This window comes from Phaseolus vulgaris, chromosome 10 (genome assembly GCF_051622355.1).
Source record: "Phaseolus vulgaris cultivar YP4 chromosome 10, ASM5162235v1, whole genome shotgun sequence".
NCBI lineage: Eukaryota > Viridiplantae > Streptophyta > Magnoliopsida > Fabales > Fabaceae > Phaseolus > Phaseolus vulgaris.
In genome coordinates, this window is record NC_143507.1 from 16,039,996 (window position 1) to 16,062,129 (window position 22,134).

Sequence of the window (22,134 nt, forward strand, 5' to 3'; positions counted from 1 at the left end):
CAACATCTTGGTTGTTAGTTGTTCGTCATATTCCTCAATAACATTGTGGTTTTCAAAAATTTACTTGCAAGACTAGTGTCAAATAATTCCTACAAGAATGGCGACCTCCATAAGATTGATATGTCTTCCTCTTGAATTAAATATCTTCTTTTGATAATTTTATAAGGACAAATAAGTAGACTTATCCTCCAAATACCCTCTAATACTCAAGTTAGATAAAATATAGAGAAAGTGATAAATTTATAATAAACAAATAGTGTATATATTAAGATATTTGTCTATTTATAATACTTTATTAAGATTTTTTTGTCTATTTATGATACTTTATAGAAATTTTGCTTTTATATAGTTTAACCACATAATTAATCATGTTGTCACATAATTATTAACATGATTTTCTTAACGTAGGGATCAAAATGTATTTGAAATATACTTAGTGATCGAAATGTGTGAAAAATCCTTAGTAATATATAAAGAACCTCTATTTATTATTAGTGTAAAAAAAATAGACTATAAAAGGCCAAGGCCTGCATACATGCGTGATAGAGCCTCAAAATTTCATCATGTTTCTAAATATTTTTTCTTTGATTAGACAAAGAAAATCAAAAGGACTATAAAACGGCCGTCACGTCATTCATATTTTTTGTGTATTGTTAATTAATGTTTTTAGAACACTAGTTATAAAAGAAATACTTTTTTGAAAATTATAGACAGTGAATTATTTTTCCAACAATAAACTTCTCTTTTAATTCCTAAAATATTTATTATTATTTTTATTTGATAAAAGATAGAATGGCATGAAATCATTGGGCCTAGAGTGAGATTGGTTTTTTCACTTCACATGGACTGTACTTAGAACTGATGCTATAAACAGAAAAAAAAAAAATAGAAATCAACAAATATATTTTTAGAATACTTTTTGGAACAAAATTTTCAAAATAAACTTTTGTTTGTATTTTATCAAATAACTTTTCTAAAGTTTTTTATGCAAAGAGCTTTTCAAAATTAGAGTAAATTAAATGGAATATTTAATTATTTTACTTATTTGGTGGGATGGAGGAAGAAGTTTAATAGGTCCAAGAAGGAATAACCAAATATGAATGAATTAGCCATGTTTTCTGCTCCAAGTTTAGTTGCTAAAATAAGTGTTTTTGAAATAAATGAATTCTTTTAAATTATTTATATAACGAACATATAGAATTTTAAAAAAATAAAGTAAGAAAATTAGACAAACATAAAACAACAAAAATCTACTTATTTTATTTAAATGAAAATAAGCACAAATACCTTTAGTTTTTAACATTTTATTAATTTTCATTACATAAAAAACTTGGGTTATATTAAATTGTTTTAACAAACAAATACGTCCAAAGCTGTAATATAGGTAACTTTTATTACTTCGGAAAATTAATGTGAATTTTTGAATTATTAGAGATTAATGTGACTTATCCTAAAATTTTCAAAGATGAATTTGGGGTTCATTCAAGCATAAATGACAAATAATTATTTAACTCTAACAAATAACTAAGGTTGTAAGTATATTTTAGTGTTTGATTTTTCTAAACTCTTGTCTACTTTTTAACTTGCATATAGTCGTTTACTCTATTTTTTAAGAATTTTAAAAAAAAATATCAAATGTATTTTGCAGTTCAATTTGGATGAATTTAAATATAATATTTAATCTAATTAATTTAAATTATTTGAAGTTGAATTAAATTGACTTCACTTTTATATTTCTATTTCTAAAATATTAATTAATGTGAACTAAATATAAAAACTTAATTACAATAATCATTAAATTTAAATATGAGACATATACATACATCACATTTGCAATAATTATGATGGCAGTTGCAATACAATATTAGTTATAATTATAAAAGTAATTATTATTCTAATGATAATAATAATAATAGTAAAGTCATAACTGATAAACGATAACTATTACGATATTTCTTTATTTCAGGGAAAAGTTGAGGAAAAGGACATGAAGTTAGATATATTATTCATCATGTAGAAATTACAATAGTTCATTTGCAAAATCATCACAAAATATCCTAGTTCTATGCATACTTACACACCAAAATGAAAGTAAAAAATCAACAATGAAGTTCAAAAACTTCATTGACGACCTCATATAATAAATGGTCGAAAATTTTATGCTCAAACACCAAACAAATGTCCCTAAAACATTCACTCTCACGTATATGTTTTAAGGTACAATCTGAGTCTCTTACATCCTGTTCTGTCAAATTACGAAGCTGCAACATCATTTCTGAGAAATACTCTGCTTCCTTGTTGACATCTATGAAAGTATAATCTTTATTAGTACTTGCACTGTCTTCAACATCATCATCCAAGGACAACAATAGTGATGGAGATTCCCACTTTGACTTTGAAGCCACCATGCTTCTACCATCTGCAATAAAAAATCATATGTACTAAGGTAAAGTAAAATTGCATTGAAACTACAACACCATGTGAAGAATGCATAATGTAGCCACTTTAGAAGCTTAAAGAACTGGTTTGTTGTGTAAATGTTGCATGCTTTCTGACAGACAAAAATTAAATGCGGTTGCATAGATGATTTTAGAGCCTTTTCTTTCATTTCATTATAATAAAAATTACACGAGAAAACAATACACATTCTCTACAAAGATAAGAAACCAATAACATAAGCTGTTTAGTTAGATCAAACAACCCATTATATATTTTGGATCCTTTTCTTTTCTTCACAAAGGAGCAAGAGTTTGATAACAAGCCAGTGAAAAGGGCATTGCAACAACATTCAATTTCATTCTAACCGTTGAACTAGTATTTTTAAATTAAGTAAAAATCATAATAAAAAGGGAGTGAGTTGAGAAAACACACCTAGAAAATCTGTTCCATAAAGTAAGGGATAATCATTGCTATCTACAACTGAAACTGGACTGTGATTTTCCATGCTGCATTCACTTTCTACCTTCATCAGTAACTTCTGGTTTCTCATGTTCTTCTTGTCTTTTGTTTCAACAAGCCCCTTTTTGTGCTTATTTGGCAAATAAGTGTTTGACCTTGATCTTGAACCATCATCATTTTGTCTATTACTACAAGAACTACACTTAGAGGAACCTGAGGACACAGAAGATAAAGGTTTACCATCATGATTTCGACCCTTTGAACCATGCTTAGAAGAAGGGACTCTCCTTGGTTCATTCTTCAGCTTGGAAATTTTCCTGTTCTTCCCTACATTCCTCTCTTTTTTCACACTCACACTCTCCTTGTTCTTACTCCCCTGCCTCTTCCCCTTCCTCACCTCTCCCAAACCCGTTTCCAATTTCCTAAACTCATGTCTAACCTCTTGGTCTTTGTCACCATCCATGCAAAGCACAAAGAGGTTGCTACCATTTTGGTTCTGAACCAAACTAGGAACCTCTCTGAACGAGGCCGAGGTCTTCACTCTCCTATGGATGGCATGGTTTGCATCAAACTCAAGCAAGTAATCCACAAAGTTCACTGACCTGCTTCTAGGAACAGAATCTGGGGTCCCTCCTTTGATTGCCCATTTGGAGTTTGGAAGTGAATCCAACCCCATTAGCCTTGCCACCACTCCAGGAGTAGAACCATCATTGACCACCGCGGTTTCTTTGGTGGAATGTGAATTTTCTGATTCCTCTGATTCTGTGAAATGATCAGTGGGGTGCACTGGAGGACTAGTTGCATTTCCAGCACATAGAAGCAGACGTAGTAAGCCAGGGAAACACCCAGATTTTGGTTTTTCTGGCTTAGCCATGAAGAATGAAGTTTGCACAGTGATACTAAAAATGAAGAAAAGTGCAATGTGAAAAGAGAATGAGCAGTGTAATGGTTGACAACTAGAGAAAGAGAATGATATAGTATGTTGGAAGAGTAGGAACGTGCGGTGAAGTTTCATTGGGAATTAAAAAGGTAAATTCCAAGTCTTTAAAGTCGGCACTACTGCTTAACTATAATACAAACACGAGTTCAACAATTTTACCTTGTGCACTTTGTTGGTGTTATTCTTTTATCCAAAACATTAGAATTTTACCATATTACTTTACTTCAATCCTTAATTCAAATGTATACTACTGAAATTGTAATTAAATAATAATGCTAAAACTATCTAATGAATTGTATTTATGTTTTATCATAGCATAATACTTTAAGGTTTAAAAGAAAAAAAAAACATTATGTGTGATGATTGAAATACAAGTGAATCTTAACTAATTTTACTTTATTGAATAAAATGTCTTCATTATACTCTTCATTTAGTTCAAATTCTATTTCCAATGAATAATTGATTCACATGTTCAAAATGGAGAATGTTCCTATTGAAAGAATTACCCAAAAAATTAGTCTGAAGGGTAGTTTAGAAAATCAAATTTATTTTGTGATGAATAAAATTGAAAAAATAAGTTTCAAGTAGTTCTATTTACATATTTTAAGTTAAAGGAAATATGATTTTAATGGTACATCTGGACAGAAACAAGGCTTTGCAAAATTTAAAAGCAATTTACCTTTAGAATCCTAGTATGAAAGTGAATAAAAAAGTGTGTTTTTACAGTTTATAGTTAAGGAGTAGATAATTTGATATCTTTCTTAGAAAAATATAATCACCATGGTGAGGAACTTATGAATTTCAAAACAAACAATATTTTACATGTGATATTTTAGTGATGTTATTGAAGAGTTGAAGTAGAAGAATTTACAATTTTATTAGGGTTAATAGTTGATATACAATGGTAGATGAAAGGGATTGGGTGTAGGGAAGGATACATTAAAGACAAATATTGGATGAAAAAGGATTGACTCAGGTCTGTGGAAGGAATTTTGTATTTAGTAATTAGTAATGCATGATGATGTGGTTGCAGTCCAAGTCTTACAAGGCTGCCAAACCGTGTGAATGTTGTTTTGCCAATTAAAAACAAAGTGTGGACAAAGTTGCTGACTTTTGAGGTCGGAAATATCCATGTGGTCCACTACCCCAAAGGAAATGACCAGATCTTGCCAGTACAATTTCATCTCAAGAACTTCACCGACTTTGTTGACTAGGTTTTCGGGATTCTGAATCTCCCCAATTTCTGTTGGTTCTCTAATGGCAAGCCTCTTTATGATCATGGGCCCTATAAATTGGAACCCTAAACAATTTTTTACTTAAAATCTTACTACTTCCTATATACCTGAGTTTCTTCATATTAAATGTTTGATATTGATTTTGTCTCAGGAAAATTCAGTTACAAAAGATAAATTTCACTTTCACAATTACTCTTCAATTCAATTATATATTAAACTAATTATTTTATGAATTTTCATTACTAAAAAATCATTAAATAAAAATTAATTTTAAATATAAAATATAATTTGTTAGTATATTAATTAAATTGATACTATTTTAATAATAAAAATCTTGATAAATAATTAGATACCAATTTAAAAATTATTTTATATTTTTTTACTAATAAAAGAAACTATTTAGATACTAATAATTAATTATTTTTTATCTTTAAAATTATTTTTTACTTAATAATTTTTCTAAAGTATTAATTGTTTATAAAATTATAATTGTTTTACAAAGCTAAGATACTATTTGAAAACTAAGACATCTTTGTGCAATTGTTAAAACAGCAAAAACGGAAGTTAAAATGTGCAAACAACGAGGCTTTTGAGGATGTTTCCATCTCTCCATTGGTAGTTAGGAAATGTAGAGTGTGGTTTTTAATGTCTTCGAAAGTTTGTCTACTTTAGGATTGTGTAGGTCCTCAATGATGTTGTGTGTTTATTATTATACAATTAAATCAGAATCATGTGACTCTGAAGCCCAATGTTCACTCACACCCACCTCTGCTGAAAAATATAGACTGATTAACCTTTTGGGGTTGTTTCTATTATTGTAAGAAAGTTCAAGACTTTGTTTCATTGGTGGTGTTAAACTTTTCCGAAATGATTTGTGCATAACAAAAGTACCGTTCTTCACTTCTTCACTTAATGAATAAAAAAGGGACAAAATGAGTTTTTGGAGTCATCCATCAATCCCAAATGAGCCTATGATACCCTACAATGATCCTTCACTGAGACACTCATATATTTCAAAGATTCTTCATTTTACCTCCCATGAAATGTTGGTTAATAATAAACTCATAAAATCAACCATGGAACTAAGAATGGATTCTTTTTTACACTTCATTTTCGTCATGTAATATATTTGGTCTATATTTACATCTAACATTTCATTGTTAAGAAAGATTGAAATACAAGAATTTGGGTATGCATTTCATGTTTATTTAGACGGATTGAGACCAATGTGCATGAAAAGTGAAAAATCAATATACAATTTTGTTTCTTCTCTTAATTATGAAGATGAATACTTGAATAGAAATAGTGTGTTTCATATGTGATGAAATAGAAGCTTGAAGCAAATACAAAGATAAAATATTTAATGTTTTCAACAAAACATGTTAATGGAAGATTGAAGCCCTAATTAGAGTATTTGATTTTGTTGTTGAGTTGTTGATATAGAACATGTTATAAGTTACTCTTTAGTCTTTGATTTTAAGTTGATTAACTTAGAAGGTGGTTTGGAATGTCTTAAGAGTCATTTGAAATATCGAGTGATATTTAATGAATTAAAAAGTATTTTAATATGTTAAAATAGTTTTTTTTTATTGGTTTTTGCAAGAAAGAACATTTTCATTTGTTAAAAGTACGAAGTAATCAATTAAAATAATTTAAAACTTAAATATTTTCTATTGACATTATTTTAATAATAAAATAAAATTTTAATTGAGTCATTTTAAATATTGTATCGTCATGACAATTTCCCACCTTGAGTCTGAAGTGGCCAAGGTAAATTAAAGACTCATAATATAAGGTTGAACTTAAAATCAACATCACCTAAAGATCGACCAAGGGTCTAAAGGCACATCCTCTTGAGTCTCATAGTGAGAATTTCAGACGGTTATCAAATATAACAAAAACGAAGCAATCTTTCATCCTTCATTCTTGGAATCGTGTTAAACCATTTTTCAATATTAAAGAGTGCCTTTAAACCTTTCCAAAAGATTTTGTGATCAAGTTCAAATCGCCTATAAATAGGTGAGAATTATAACTAGAAGTGATTGCGTCCTCCTTCCATTGACTTGAATGAAGATGAAGAAAATGTATCAATGATTGAGAGAAAGCAAATATCGGCTCAAAAGGAGCTTAAGGAACCATGAAGTAGACAGGGTGAATTATGGTGAGTGATAGGTTCTCCCTACTCACTTTAGAAGATGTACAAGGAGATTAAGAAGAAGTTTACCCCAGGGAGAGGAAGACAAGGTGTTGTCCATGAATTTTAACAACGTAACACTACTCTCATTAATTTGAATTATGCCAAGTCTTGCACATTTATTTATAGGTGTTTTGGCCGGCCAAATACAATAGAAAATGGAGGGAGTTTTGAATTTAAAAGGGGCGCCTATTATAGTCACACTTGCCATGTGATGGCAATGTGAATCATGTGTATAAACCTTAGTCATATAATGCATCCTAAGACCGACCTAGGGTTTGATGTGAGCTCAATTAAGCCCAATTAAACTCTAGGTAGGTTTTAAAATCCTAACCTAAACATAATTTGTTTAAGGTCCAAATACAAGCTAAAAAATCTATACTACTTGGTCCAATTTAGTTACAAGAAAAATAAATCCTTTTATACTAATTACAACTAGGTCATGATTTTAAAAATGTGTAAGAGGGTGTCTCTGTCTGTCTTTGTTGAGTCCCACTCTTCATGCACATTTCTTATGGCCATTGCCCTAGTAGTAGGTCCTCTATATGGGCTCTACCATCAAGATGGGTCAAGTTGCAATAAGCACAAATTCACTAGAAAAGAAGGACTTTCCTCTCTATTCGGTCTAAATCTAAACATTTGGCACCCACTGTGGGGCAAGGTAAAACTTTTCCCATTACCAACTGATGCAAAACTATCCTTTCTAAAGCCACCATTATTCTCAACTAAGAGCAGATGTTTAACTTGGAAGATTTCAGAAATAATATCTACCTTAGGTTGTGTATAAAATGTAAATAGTAGAATAGTATTTTCTGGCTGAGCCAACTTTAGAATAGGAATATCTTTCTCTACAAAAAAGACTACCTTGAGGTACCTTTTCTTTGCATGTTGACTCTTCAAGCTCCTTAAAGAATGAAGCTAGGCGTCTCCTTCCATGACTCTCCGATTGATGTGAGTTGATTTTTAGATGGTTCCATTTTATGGTGACAATTTACTTAAAGTTGGGATTTTAGAAATTTTAATGGTGACACCTAAGGAAGATTCCCACTAGACACGAAGTTAATCAAATGGTTAAGTAAGTGTGAATGTTCACTTCACAAAGGCAAAGATGAAAACTTAATATAAAGTGATAGATGGAATGAAATGCGAAATGGAAATGGCAATAAGGTAAGCATCAATGGTGGTCATGACCGAACCAAAAGATCAACTAAAGCAAATAACAAAAGCAAAAACAAGAACAAGAATTCAAGACAAAGACATGTATGAAAGGCGAAAATTGAAATGAATTGAAAAGAATGGAAGAAGAGTAGCTCATGGAGTGATTGTGAGAATGATTCACGCCACTTGGGGTGTGGTAGCCACCAAGATGAGTGAAGGGCAGCCACTTGAGAGTCACACTACTTAAGATAAGACCTAGCCGAGAAGATTCAAACATCACAAACACCTCACACAATTTGTGCAAAGTAACTTTTCTATTAAAAATTAACATGTAAAATACAAGGAGTATGACACCCTATTTATAGGAGATGGTGCCTTGGAAAAAAATAAGCAAGGGTAGGATGGGAAACCTAAAAACGGGGCTGCCTTTAGGGTTTGACTAAGTCAAAACCACACCTTCGGCTTGTTCTTCTAGAAACTAGGTCAAAAACAAGATAAAGTGATAAGCACACCTCCCCTATTATGCTATATGAACCTACTTTAGCCTATATTGCTATTTGGACCCCTAGAGTGAGCCAAATTTATTTACAACTTGTTTAGTTCTTAAGAAGACTAGTAGGAAGAATATTTAATGTTCTGGTCTTTGCCCATTTCTTCTTATGGTGAGGTCGGCTAGATCCTTGGTGGGGTCTTCACTTGAAAGTTGAGATGACTTCTCATAGTGTGAATGGTCATGTCAATCCTTGGTCATCTCCTTGTTGGCTTGGATTTTATCATGCTCCCCTTGTTTGAGAGAATTCGACCTCAAATTTAGAACTCTTGCAGATAACTTAGTTAGTTTACTCACATATAAGATAGTGTAGGGTGTGGTATGTGAAACGAACTTATGTTCGTTGTGCTTGGGGAGTTAGAAAAGGCAAACTCTTCTTACAAGCCATGTTGGGAAAGAATATTTGGGGATGAAAGGGCTTGGTGATAAAAATCCTCTCAAAAGATGAGAACCCTTAGGAGGTGTTTGATGTTCATCCCAATTTTTCCTTGTCCGAGATGTCAAGTAATTAGATTTATTTGGCAATGAAAAAGACAAAGAAGAAAGACACCTTGGAAGTGCAGTTTGTAGTATGGCACAACATGATTGATTTACTTGTGTAAGATGATATTTTGTGACTCGGTTTATCCTTTTCTTTCTTTCTCTTTTTCATTTTCTCTTTTGTTTTTCATTTTTATTTGGTCCTCATGGACCTCTGTTGGAGAAAGAGATTTTAAGGTGATCTTGTGCCCATGGAAGGTAAAAGAAATGTTGTTAGTAAGGCCATCATGTAAAGTCTTTTTATCAAATTGCCATGGGTTTCCTATAAGAATAGGTGTGGCTTCCATAAGTACAACATCACACATGACCTCATCCTTATATTATCGAATTGAGAAGGCTATGAGGACTTGTTTATTCACCAAGATTTCCCCCTCTTTACTAAACCGTTGGAGCTTGTAGGGCTTTGCATGAGAGATGGTGGGTAACCCAAGCTTTTCCACCACTCTTGTGCTTGCCACATTTGTACAACTACCCCCATCCACAATTAAGGAACACAACTTGTCATTAATGAGACACCTAGTGTGAAAAATGTTTTCCCTTTGACTTTCATCAAAAGGTTTTTGGTCTTGGCCAAGCATGCGCCTCACTGCTAACAAGTCTCCCTCACATGAAATTTCATACTCTTCCTCACTTTTGCTTTTTGAAGAGGTAGGGGACTTAGCCCTTTAAGAGCTATGGTCACTCATGACAACCCTCCTTTGAAGGACAATTGACTGCTATGTGCCCAAAACCTATACATTTAAAACATTTTTGACTTGAGGTTTTGGTGGGTGACTTAGGTGTAGAGGTTGAGGGTTGAGAAACTCTAGGATTTTAAGTGGTATCGTTCACAAAATTGGAAGGAAATTTTTTTGAAAAAGTTTTCCTTTTGTCCTTCCATGATGAGTGGTAGAATCCATCATTATGAGTAGTTTTGAAAGAAGTTTTCTTTAAAATTTGTGATTCAACCTTGATGGCTAGGTGAACCAACTTTTCCAAAGAGGAATACTCATAAAGTTCTACCACATCTTGGATTTCTCTTCTTAAATCACTTACAAATCTAGCTATCTTTGACTCCTCATTTTTATGCATGTCAATTTTTGTCAAAGTAGTTTCAAGATCTTTAAAGTACTCATCTACACTTTTAGGTCCTTGTTGAAGCCGTTGGAGCTTCAACAAGAGTTCCTTCCTATAATGAGGAGGAACAAACCGCGCGCACATGCATAACTTTAAATCGTCCCAAGAGATCACAGTTGGCCTATTGTTTAGCCCAATGTTCATTACAGTCTTATGCCACCACTGCATGGCATAGTCTAAGAATTCTAAGGAGGCTAATTTTACCTTTTGGTCCTCTTGACCTCATGTACATTAAAGATTTGCTCTACCTTAGCCTGCCATCCTAAGTAAATTTTGAGGTCACTTTCCCCACCTAAACTAGGCAATTTTACATAGGGAAAAGATATTTTAGAAGGATGTTGTTGATGTTGGCGCCTTTCATCAAATTAATTCATCTTGCAATCTTCATCTTCCTCATGGCTGTCGTATTGATTATAACTCCTTGAAGCTATCCTATTCTCCCACCTCCTTGGTTGTCTTACTTGTGCAGTTTCAAGCCTTTGGAAGAGTAGCTTATGGAGTGGTGGTGAGAGTGGTTCACGCCACTTGGGGTGTGGTAGCCACCAAGATGAGTGAAGGGTCGTCACTTGAGAGTCTCACACTACTCAAGATAAGACCTAGCCAAGAGGATTCAAACCTCACTAACTTCTCACACAATTTGTTCAGAGTAACTTTTCTATTCAAAATTAGCATGTAAAAATACAAGGAGTATGGCACCTTATTTATAGGAGATAGTGCTTTGGAAAACAAGAAGCAAGGGTAGGATGGGAAACCTAAAAATGGGGCTGCCTTTAGGGTTTGACTCAATCAAAATCACACCTTAGACTTGTTCTTCTAGAAACTAGGTAAAAAACAAGCTAAAATGATATCTACACCCCCTATTATGCTAAAGGCACCTATTATAGCCTATCTTTCTATTTGGACTCCTAAAGTGAGCTCAAATTATTTACAACTTGTTTTATTCTTAAGAAGACTAGCAGAAAGAACAAAAGATGCTATGGTTTGTGTCCATTTCTCCCTCTGGTGAGGTCAGCTAAATCCTTGGTGAGGTCTTCACTTGATTGTTAAGATGACTTCTCATAGTATGAATGGTATTGTGCATCCATGGTCATCTCCTTGTTAAATTGATTTGTTTCACTCTACCCCTAAGTCACCCACCAAAACCTCAAACACAAAATGTTTTAAATGCGTAGGTTTTGGGCACACAATTGCAAATTGTCCATCCAAAAGAACCATGATGGTAAAAAGGGGGGTTGTTGTGAGTGACCATAATTCCCAAGCCTCAAGGTCTAGTTCCCCTACCTTTTCAAGAAGCCAAAGTTAGGATGAATAGGAGTTTCCTTGTGAAGGTAATTTGTTAGTAGTAAGGCACTTGCTTGGACACATTAAAAAACATTTAGATGAGAGTCAAAGGGAAAATATTTTTCATACAATGTGCCTTATTAATGACAAATTATGTTCATTAATTGTAGGTGGGGGTAGTTTCACCAATGTGGCAAGTACAAGAGTGGTAAAAAAGCTTGGATTATCCACCATCTCTCATGAAAAGCCCTACAAGCTCCAATGGCTTAGTGAAGAGGGAGAAATAGTTGTTAATAAACAAGTCCTCATAGCCTTCTCAATTGGAAAATATAAAGATGAGGTCTTGTGTGATGTTGTGCCAATGGAAGCCACCCACATTCTATTAGGAGGGCCATGACAATTTGATAGAAAAAATTTACATAATGGACATACTAATAAATTTTTTTTGACCTTCCAAGGGCATAATATCATATTAAAATCTCTCTCTCCAAAGGAGGTAAATGAAAACCAAATAAAAATGAAAAACAAAAGAGAAAATGAAAAAGATAAAAGAAAGAAAAGATAAATCAGATACAATATCTCATCTTACACTATAAAAACAATCATGTTGACCCGTGTCGGAATTCAAATTGCACCTCCAAGGTGTTCTTCTTCCTTGTCTTTTTCATTACCTAATAAATCTAAATACTTGACATCTTAGACAAGGAAGTTTTGGGATGCAATTCAAACACCTCCTAAAGGTTCTCTCCTTCTAAGAAGATTATCTTCAAAAAGTCATTTCATCCCCAAACATTATTTCCAAAAATGGCTTGTATCTAGAACTTACCCACATGAACTCCCAAAGCTTCATGTACATAAGTTTACTTCACATACCCCACCTCACAATATTTTATATGTGAACAAACTGACTATGTTATTTGCAGGAGTTCTAAATTCGAGGTCGAATTCTCTCTAAATTGGGAGGCATGATACAATCCAAGTAGCCAAGAAGATGACCAAGGACTCAAAAGACAATTCACACTGTGAGCAGTCATCTCAGCAATCAAGTCAAGATCCCACCAAATATCAAGTGGATCTCACTAGAAGAAGAACTTGGCATAGACCAAAACATCAACTATTCTTTCTTCCGGTCTTCTTAAAAGACAAAAACATGTTTGTAAATAATTTGGGCTCACTTTTGGGTCCAAATAGCAAAATAGGGTAGAGTAGGTTCACATAGCATAAAAGGGAGTGTACTTAGCGAAATGGGCTTGTACCAAGCCCATTTTTTCAAGACAAGGCACCTAGAATTAGGGTTTTTAACCTACCTTCTAGAAGTTATGCCTAAAGGTGCGGTTTTGACCATGGTGAACACCCTAGGTAGCCCCTCTCCCTTGCCATTTCTACCCTTTACCCATCTTGCCCACCAAGGCACCTCTTCCTATAAATAGGGTGTCTTGCCTCATGTATTTTCACCTAGATTTTAAATATAGTAAAGAAACTCTGCTTGAGTGATTAGTGAGCTTTATCTCCTAAATGATTTGGGTCTTATCTTGAGTGTGTGAGCATTTCAAGTGGCGGCTCTTCCTTCACTTATCTTGGAGTTTCCCACCCTCCAAGTGGCGTGATCATCTTCACCATTTTCACCATAAGTTTTCTTCATCTCATCTCTTTTTCCATCCTTCCTTGTGCCATTTATGTTACTTGTTTATGTTCTTGTTTATGTCATTTCCTTTTGGTCATCTTCATTCATCCTTTACTCTCGTTGTTCTTAAATTTCACCCCTTGCATCATAATCACCTTATTCTTGTGTTTTTCTCTTTGCCCTTTTGAAGTGAACATTCACACTTACTTAACCACTTGGTTAAGTTTGTGTCCAGTGAGAATCTTCTTAGGGTTCTCACCTTCAATTGCTAATCTCATAATCATAAACAAGAGCAACCAATTAAAATATGCAATCCTAAAATCAACTCACATCAAGTTGAAAATTGAGCTTTGAGGTTGGAATAAATTTTTTTTTGGTAATGTTAAAAAATGCAGTGCTTCTTAAGCAGAGTCTCCTCCTTGGTATTCAACAAAATTTAGAGACTGCTAGTTTGTATGATATTAATGGGCTTCTCTGTCAAGAAAAGACTGCTAAGGAGGAGTTTGATCATGCTCTTCACTATCAATATTTGTTTTGGAAAGAGAGGGCCAAAATGCTCTAGTTAAAGATGCGGATAGAAGTACTGCTTTTTTTTCGATGTTGTGGTAAAGAGAAGAAATAATTCTAGTGGGATTCATACACTACGAATTGATAATGGGGTTATTGAGGATCCTAAACTCATTAAGGATCATATTTTGGATTTTCATAAAAATCTTTATTCTGAGTCTATTTCTAATGATCAAGATACAGGTAGTATGGAAGACTTTATTAATACTTATATTCATAAAAGTGTTTCCTCTAAGGAGAATATTGTGTTGATTAAATGTCGGAATTCCTTGGAAATTAAAAATGCAATTTTTAAAATTAATGGTAATAATGCTCCGGGTCCGGATCGTTTTGGTGGTGTTTTCTTTCATTCTTGTGGGGACATTATTGGGATAGATGTTTGCAAAGTTATTCAACAGTTTTTTAAACAAAACTAGATTCTTCATGGTATGAACAAAATGTGGTATCTCTTATTCCTAAGATTCAGGTGCATATTGCATTAAGGATTACAAGCCAATTGCTATCGTTAATTTCAATTTTAAGATCATTTCCAAAATACTAGCGGATAGACTTGCAATTGTGGCTACTAGAATCATTTCTCCTAATCAATATGGGTTTGTGTAGGGTAGACAGATTCATGATTGTATTGGTATTTCTTTTGAAGCTATTAACATGCTTTCGAAAAGGGTTAGAGGAGAGAAAGTTCTAAGTAGAGGTATCTTTAAGCTTGTGACTGATAAAAAAATTCTACATATGGTTAGTATGCAAGCTTATCTCACTCCATCTCATATTTTATATACTGACGATATATTTTTTTTTCTGTAGGATGGACAATAATTCTCTTAGAAATTTGAGTGTTTTTCTTAAAACATATGGTGATTCTTCGGGTCAATATGTTAATAACTCTAAGAGTAGTTTTTTCACCATGGATAATTCTGCAATATTTCTTACCAAAATTCAACGTCTTCTTTTTTGTAGTCATGGTTATTTAACTTTTAATTATTCAAGGGTGTCTATGTTTGTTGGTGCTCCAAATTGTCGATTTCTTCAACTTTTGGCTAATAAAGTCAAATTTAAGCTAGCATCTTGGAAAGGAAAATCTCTTAGCATGATGGGTCGAATTCAGTTAGTCAATACAATGATCACTAGATTTCTAGCTTATAGCTTTAATATGTATAAATGGCCTCCTTAAGCAAGTTGAGCAGTGGTGTTAGAATTTTATTTGGACTGATGATATTCTGAAAAAAAAGGCATAACTATAGTTAATTGGGTTAAGATTTGTTCTCCTCTTGACAATGGAGGTTTGAAGATTATTAACCTCAATCATGAAAAATAACGCCTATCTTCTTAAGCTTGCTTGGAATTTTTCTTATAGCAACAAGTCATGGTCTTTTCTCCTAAAAGTCATAGTTCTTAAATCAAAATACAAGCTTAGAATGGTTTTAAGATCCTTATCTATTTGGCCTGAAATTAAGCAGTTTTATGAAACTATTCTTGATCATACTTATGGGACTATTGGTACAGGTACTTTTATTAATTTCTGGAATGATAAATGGTGTTTTACTACTTCTTTAGCAAATATTGCAGGGTTATCTAATGGTGTTAGCATTCTGGATACAATCTCCCAATTTTGGATTGGTTGTGATTGACATATTCCCTTGTCTTTATAGAAGATGCATAATTTTTTTAATCATATCATGGTTAGCGAGGCTCAGGATATTCCTAATTGGATTCTAGATGAGTCTGGTTGTTTCACTCGGTAGGACTATTTTCTTGGATCCAGGAGTTCCCTGTGGTTGGGGTAATTCATTTGGTCTTTATATATTCTGCCTTCCTAAACTCTAATACTATGGAAAGTTTTTCATGGGCGGCTTCCTACAGATCAACATTTTCAGTATAGAGGTTTGTATATATGTTCTATGTGTACGCTTTGTGAAAAGCAGAAGGAATCTATTAAGCATTTATCTTTTGAATGTTCTAATGCTTTAAATATTTGGAGTTGGATTCGACAAATTTTTCTTACTTCTAATTTCTCTAATAAGGATGATCTTCATTCTTTTATTAAGAGTGATGGTAGTTCTTTGGTTAAACTGATTAAGCTTGCTGTGATAACCTTTTCTATTTGGATGATATGGCGTATGAGAAATTATGCTAGATTTCAGGATAAGATCGATGTTTCTAGGGCTATTTCGGTTATTAAAGATTTAACTTGTCTAGTGGGAAATTCCTTTAAAGCTTCAATGAAAAATGATATATTGGATTCCAACATCATTATTTTTTGTGGTATTAGTACTCCTAGTAGTAAAGTTCTTCGTCCTCTTCCTGTTAGATGGGAGTTCACTTCGCTAGGCTGGGTTAAAATTAACAATGATAGGGCTGATAATGGTTATCTTGTTCTTACTACTTGTGGAGGTATTTTCCATGGGAGTATAGGGGAGTTTATTGGTGGTTTCTCTGTGTTTCTTGACATTCAGATTGCTTTGGTTGCTGAGTTTTATGGAGTTATACATGTTATGGAGGAAGCTCAAAAGATGGGTCTTACTAATGTATGGCTTCAATGTGATTCTACTTTGGTTTGTGTTGCTTTTACTGCTAGGACTAAATTTCCGTGGATGTTTCGTAATCGATGGAACACTTGTCTTAATTACTGTGGGAAAATTAGGTTTAAGGTTACTCATATTTTTCGTGAAGGGAATGTGTGTGCGGATAAGCTGACTAACTTAGGAATTATTCATAGAGAATCATTTCATTGGTATAATAAACTTCCATCTAATCTGTTCTTAGAGTTCTCTATGAATAGGTATAGTCTACCTATGTATCGTTTTTGTTAACATATGGGTTTTGGTCTAGTCCCCCCATATTTTTTTGTATTTTTTTTCTTTTTCCTTTTAATAATACTTTTTTCATGTGATGGTAAATGATTGTTGTTACTTGAGGTGTCAGCCTAGCTGAGATGTCAAGTTGCATAGTGATGTCTATAATGAAAGCTTTTATAAAAAAAAAATTGGTGAGTTGAAAGCGTATTTAAGAAGAAAAATTGTTCTGCCTTCATATGAGAAAAATAAAAAAGATTAGAGAAGAAAAGACAAAGTTTGTGATTATAGAAACAAAATTTATAGCAGGAGAAAAAAGAATTTATAAGAAGAGAAAATGAGTTTAGAGAAAAAGTACAAACTCTTATTAAAAAAAAAAGAGAAAGAAAAGCAAGAAATAGAGGAGAAACAAAATAAAGAGAGAAGAAAAAGAGAATTCCATAAAGGAAGAGTAGTCTCTTACAACACTCCTACACGAATAGTTGAGATAATCATTTGAGAGGGATTGCAATACTTTTGAACTCTTATTTTCAATTAAATTATGATGCTAACTCTTCTTCCCAAAAAAATTCAAAAACATCATTTTGTCTTGTTGTTACATGGCACAAAGCAACAACAAAATCAAAGCGAATAAAAAGATGTTTCTAAAACAATGATCCATAGTTTTTGTCAAACTTTTTGCAAAAAATAATAAAAGGCGTTATTTTGATACATCTTATTTTAAAAACAATTCTCTTAATTTTATTTTAATAAAAAGACTCATCCCACTTTTATTTGATGTTTATTCTATATTAATATTTGATTATAGAGAAAAACAGAAACAACAACAAAAGTGGTGATCCCTTAGAATCAGTGGGATCTGAGGACATATCCTTCTCAGGAGGAAGGATCTAAATTGAAAACCATCTGGTCACAATATTTTTTACCAAGAGAATGGAGAAGATGAAATCTACATTTCAAAGAGTTTTTTTTTTTTTTTTTAACTTTATAAATATGTGAAAAAGTATAGTATAATAAATGTATATATAGGACCTAGATTTTTCTTGTATAAAAAATAAATAAGCAAAGAAAATTCAAATGGAGATCTATGACCACAAGGATTCACGACTGCACCAAGCTTTGTTCAAGGCTCCTTCATGGCTGCACCAAGGCATTTACCACTCATTCACGGCTTCATATGGCTCCTCCACGGTTGCACCGTGGCTGCACCATGCAGTTGCATCAATCAAACAATAGAAGCGTATATAAACACCAAATCATAAAGCAAACCAAAAGACGTAGGGTTGCACATGAAGCATGGCGCTAATTATAGCTGCAGCATTTTTTTTTTATAATTTTTGTCACATTGTTTGAGAAAGACTTCTACATCTACAAATAAGAGGCTTATCCCTTTCACAAAAACTTTTAAGTTGAATGAGAATTGAATTGATCTAGAGCTAGTTTTGGTGTTTTTTTTAAAGTCTTAAAATAGGAGTATTTCTTTTTTTACATTCTCATAAAAAAAATCTTCCTTTGGAAGAGTGTCTTTCAAAGTTTTATTGTTGAACTTTAGGAAAAAATTTGGGAATGTGTTGTTAGGTATTTCGCTCATTTTGGAGAGATCCTTCTATTGGGTTGCACTCACTTCCTATGTGGAGGCCTAGTCGAATATTAACCTTTAGGGTTTTTTTCGAACACGTCAACAGACATAGAGAAAAAAGAAAGAAGATAAAAGATAAAAGATAAAAAGTTTCCTCCAGCAACCTCCGGCTGCCACCGATGCTTTATTCACCGTTGGATCGGGCTGAAATTTTGTCAGCAGGTTTGTATTTTGTGTGAATTCAATCTGACCGCTTGGATTTTGTATAAATTGTTTTGAGCAGAGAGAAATTAATCTCACATTGCAGCATCATTTTCAGCGTTTCTTTTGAGGACGAAAATTTTCGGATTGCCGCTGCTGTTTCGTCCACTGCTGGATTGGACTGAAATTTTGTTAGCAGGTTCGTATCCCGTGGTGCTTCAATTGAACCGTTCGGATTGTTCAAAAGTCATCGGAACAGTGACATATAGGCTGCATACGATGGCTGCAGTTTTGGGAATTTGTTAGGTTTCTTGCTCTCTATTTCATCTCTGTTGTATTGCTATTTGGCTGATTATTGAGCACAATTTTTATTGTGATTTGAGACTCTCTTGTAACCATAACTTTGATCACAGTGGAGTTTGATTGACAGACTTGTGCCCATGGTTTTTACTTCTCACGTTAAATTTTTTGTGTCTTCCTGAAGTGTGTTTTTGTTGTTGTCATTATTTGTTATTGTTCCTCATAGATTCTTGCAAGTTGGGGAAATTATTATTTGTTGCTTATTGCTCTTGTTGACATATTATTTTTTTTTGTGTTGAATTTCCCATCAAAGTGGTATCAGAGCTCATTGGTTGGAGCTATTTGACTGCACTACAAAAAATCGTGTAAAAAGTGGCGGTTGGTTATTAATAACCGCCACAAATTTCAGTATAATACGTCATTTGACTAACCATCACAATTATCTTTCAAAATATGTCATTTTCAACCGTCACAATTATCCTTCAGAATAAAAACAAGTTTTCCTTCACTCATTATTCCCAATTATTTTTAAAAAAAATTTAAAATATTTGTTCCCTAAACACTCCTCACAAACTCTCACAGTCAAACTCTAAAGGCTCAAACCTCTCTCTTTGCCTAAACTCGAAGCCTTAAATGCTCAAACGCTCCTCACAGTCAAACCCTAAACACTCAAACCTCCTCACGAACCCTCCTCATGAAGTTGTCGCGAAGCTGTTGCCAAGCTGTACGAAATCATTTCGCGATTATCCGAAATCGCCACCATCGGTAAGGATTTGTTCAGGTTTGTTCAAATTCTTTATGAGTTCGATTTATCCAATGTTCTCTGATTTGATTGGATTGGTATGATTTTCTTCTGTTGATTTTTGGGTCGTAGAGATTTCAATTGTGGTGAATTTCATTCTGTTATATTCTAAAGTTTTAGGATTTAATTAGTAGTTTCTATTATTTATCATTTATCTTTCTAGCATTTATCTTTATCATTTGTAATCTTTAGTACTCTATAAATAGAGTATTGAAATATCATTTGAGATATCAATAATATATGCACTTTGTTTCCATTTCTCAATTCTCTATCATTGTTCTTGTTCTTGGTATAATCGGAAGCCACCTAAAGGTTCCCTTTGTCCAAAGCCTAATCGTTCTTCGAAATCTCTTACGAGAGGACCTAGACGCTTCTACACACGATCGTTCGTATCACATTCCGGTTTGCTGTATTAATGGATTTAGCAAGTGTATATTATGAAATGTAATATGTGAATGTGCTTTTATGTCTTATCTAAGTGACTTGAGAACACACTAAGAATTTGGAGTTATTTGAGCATAACAAGCAATTAATCACATACTTGCAGAATGAGATCTAAACTATTTATTCTACTTTTGAAACCAGTTGCCAAATAATTTCATGTGTGTATGTTTATTTTCTTAATTTTTACCGAGTTGGGATTTCTTGCCTTGACAGGTGTGAACCATTTGACACCTATCCTAGAACATATGATCTGCTGCATGCTGCAGGTCTTTTCTCCGTTGAAAAAGAGAGGTGTGTATCACACTATACTTCTTTCTCTATTGACACCTACGATTATTAGTGTTTGATAAACATTGTTTCACAGGAAAAAGTGTAACATCTCAACCATTATGCTTGAGATGGATCGGATGCTAAGACCAGGAGGGCATGTATATATTCGTGACACCACATTTGTTATTGGTGAACTTAAAGAAATTGCAACTGCATTGGGATGGTCAAGTTCCCTAAATGACGTAGGAGAGGGTCCTATTCAAGTTGGAAGATATTAAGGTCTGAGAAACCATTTTGAATTGCCCAATTGTGTCAGCAACATTTTTGAAGAAATGTTTGTAACACCATATATTGGCTCCTGCAACCAGAACATGGTACTCCACTTGATATCTCATTCTGTACAGAAATGTGGCAAAACTAACCCTGTCAATGCAAGTTTTTAAGAAAATCATGTATTTGCCAAAAGTGGTAGTCTTCATACTCTGTTGAATCCCTACTAAAGAGTTTTCTTCGGTAAAATAGTATCTTTGTAGAAATACCTCCAAGAAGAATGATAAGAAAATAGAATTCAGATTAGACTTTCAATAATTGTAAAGGGAAATTACAAGGCATGTAATGTAACACATGCCATGGGCCTGTTAATAAAATACGTTCTTACATCCATTTTGCAGTAACATATCCTAACAAACATCTTCTAGAATCTCTTATTGTCCTATTAATAAATGAACTCATTATCCCAATTCCTCCTAATTGTGCTTTGAGGCGTTATAGATTAGGCTTCATTCATATATGGTTTGTGTACATGGTACTCCTCTTTAAAAAAATGAAGGTTTGTCTATATGGTTGCAACTTCACATAAACCCAAGGGTTCACCTCAAAGTTAAGTTCTACAATGTTGTCAATTGTGGTTTTCATAGCATTGTAGGCCTTGGTCACTCTCTTTTGCATTATGGCCAACATCTAATAACAGGTATTTGACAAATGCCTGAGTAAGAAAATCTATTGCATATCTTTTGACTAAGTTATGGTGAAACCTTAAATTAACATATAGAACTGATTTTACCATTACTTTGAGCTGGTCTGAACCTGCTGTAGGTTTTTCAACACTTTCACAGTCTATATTTTGGAGAAAGCTTTTTAATGTTCTTCAATATCATGAATATAATCAAGATCTTTATCTACATATAGCATCCAGCAGTTTCATTTTCAGAGTTTTATTTATTTTTTCAGACCATGGTTGCTCGTGGGGATCTTGGAGCTGAACTTCCAATAGAGGAAGTTCCTTTATTGCAGGTAATCTGATGCTCAGAGTAACATGGATTCCAAATATTTAAACTTATAAACCTGTGGTATGATATCTTATCTCATTTTTACTTCAAAGTCATAGTAGTTTCGTTCTCATTTTTACTTATCTCAGTGCCTGTTACAACTTACACAAACTAGATTATGGCATAGTAGTTTCAAACTGATGTTTTTGTTCTCTACTTTTGTAGTTTTCTTTTACTATGCTTAATTTTGTGTTCTATGTAGTTCATTCATTCCCCTTTTTTAATCAAGCAGGAGGACATCATAAGGAGATGTCAAAGCATGTACAAGTCGGTTATTGTGGTAACAAATATGCTTGAAAGCATGACTAATCATCC

The 22,134-nt window shown here is 33.2% G+C and overlaps 1 protein-coding gene and 1 pseudogene across 1 annotated transcript; one reads left to right on the top strand and one right to left on the bottom strand.

The window, feature by feature from the left end:
• Positions 1–1,973: 1,973 nt before the first annotated feature.
• Positions 1,974–3,891, bottom strand: LOC137819333 (uncharacterized). Its single transcript, XM_068623140.1, has 2 exons — positions 2,872–3,891; positions 1,974–2,419 (listed from the first exon to the last, which is right to left on the bottom strand). Exons 1-2 carry the CDS (start codon positions 3,770–3,772, stop codon positions 2,100–2,102), a joined length of 1,221 nt encoding a protein of 406 aa, XP_068479241.1. The 5' UTR covers positions 3,773–3,891; the 3' UTR covers positions 1,974–2,099.
• A 4,526-nt stretch (positions 3,892–8,417) lies between these two features.
• LOC150024663 (putative methyltransferase PMT12 pseudogene) lies at positions 8,418–20,997 on the top strand (annotated as a pseudogene).
• The last annotated feature ends 1,137 nt before the right edge of the window (positions 20,998–22,134 follow it).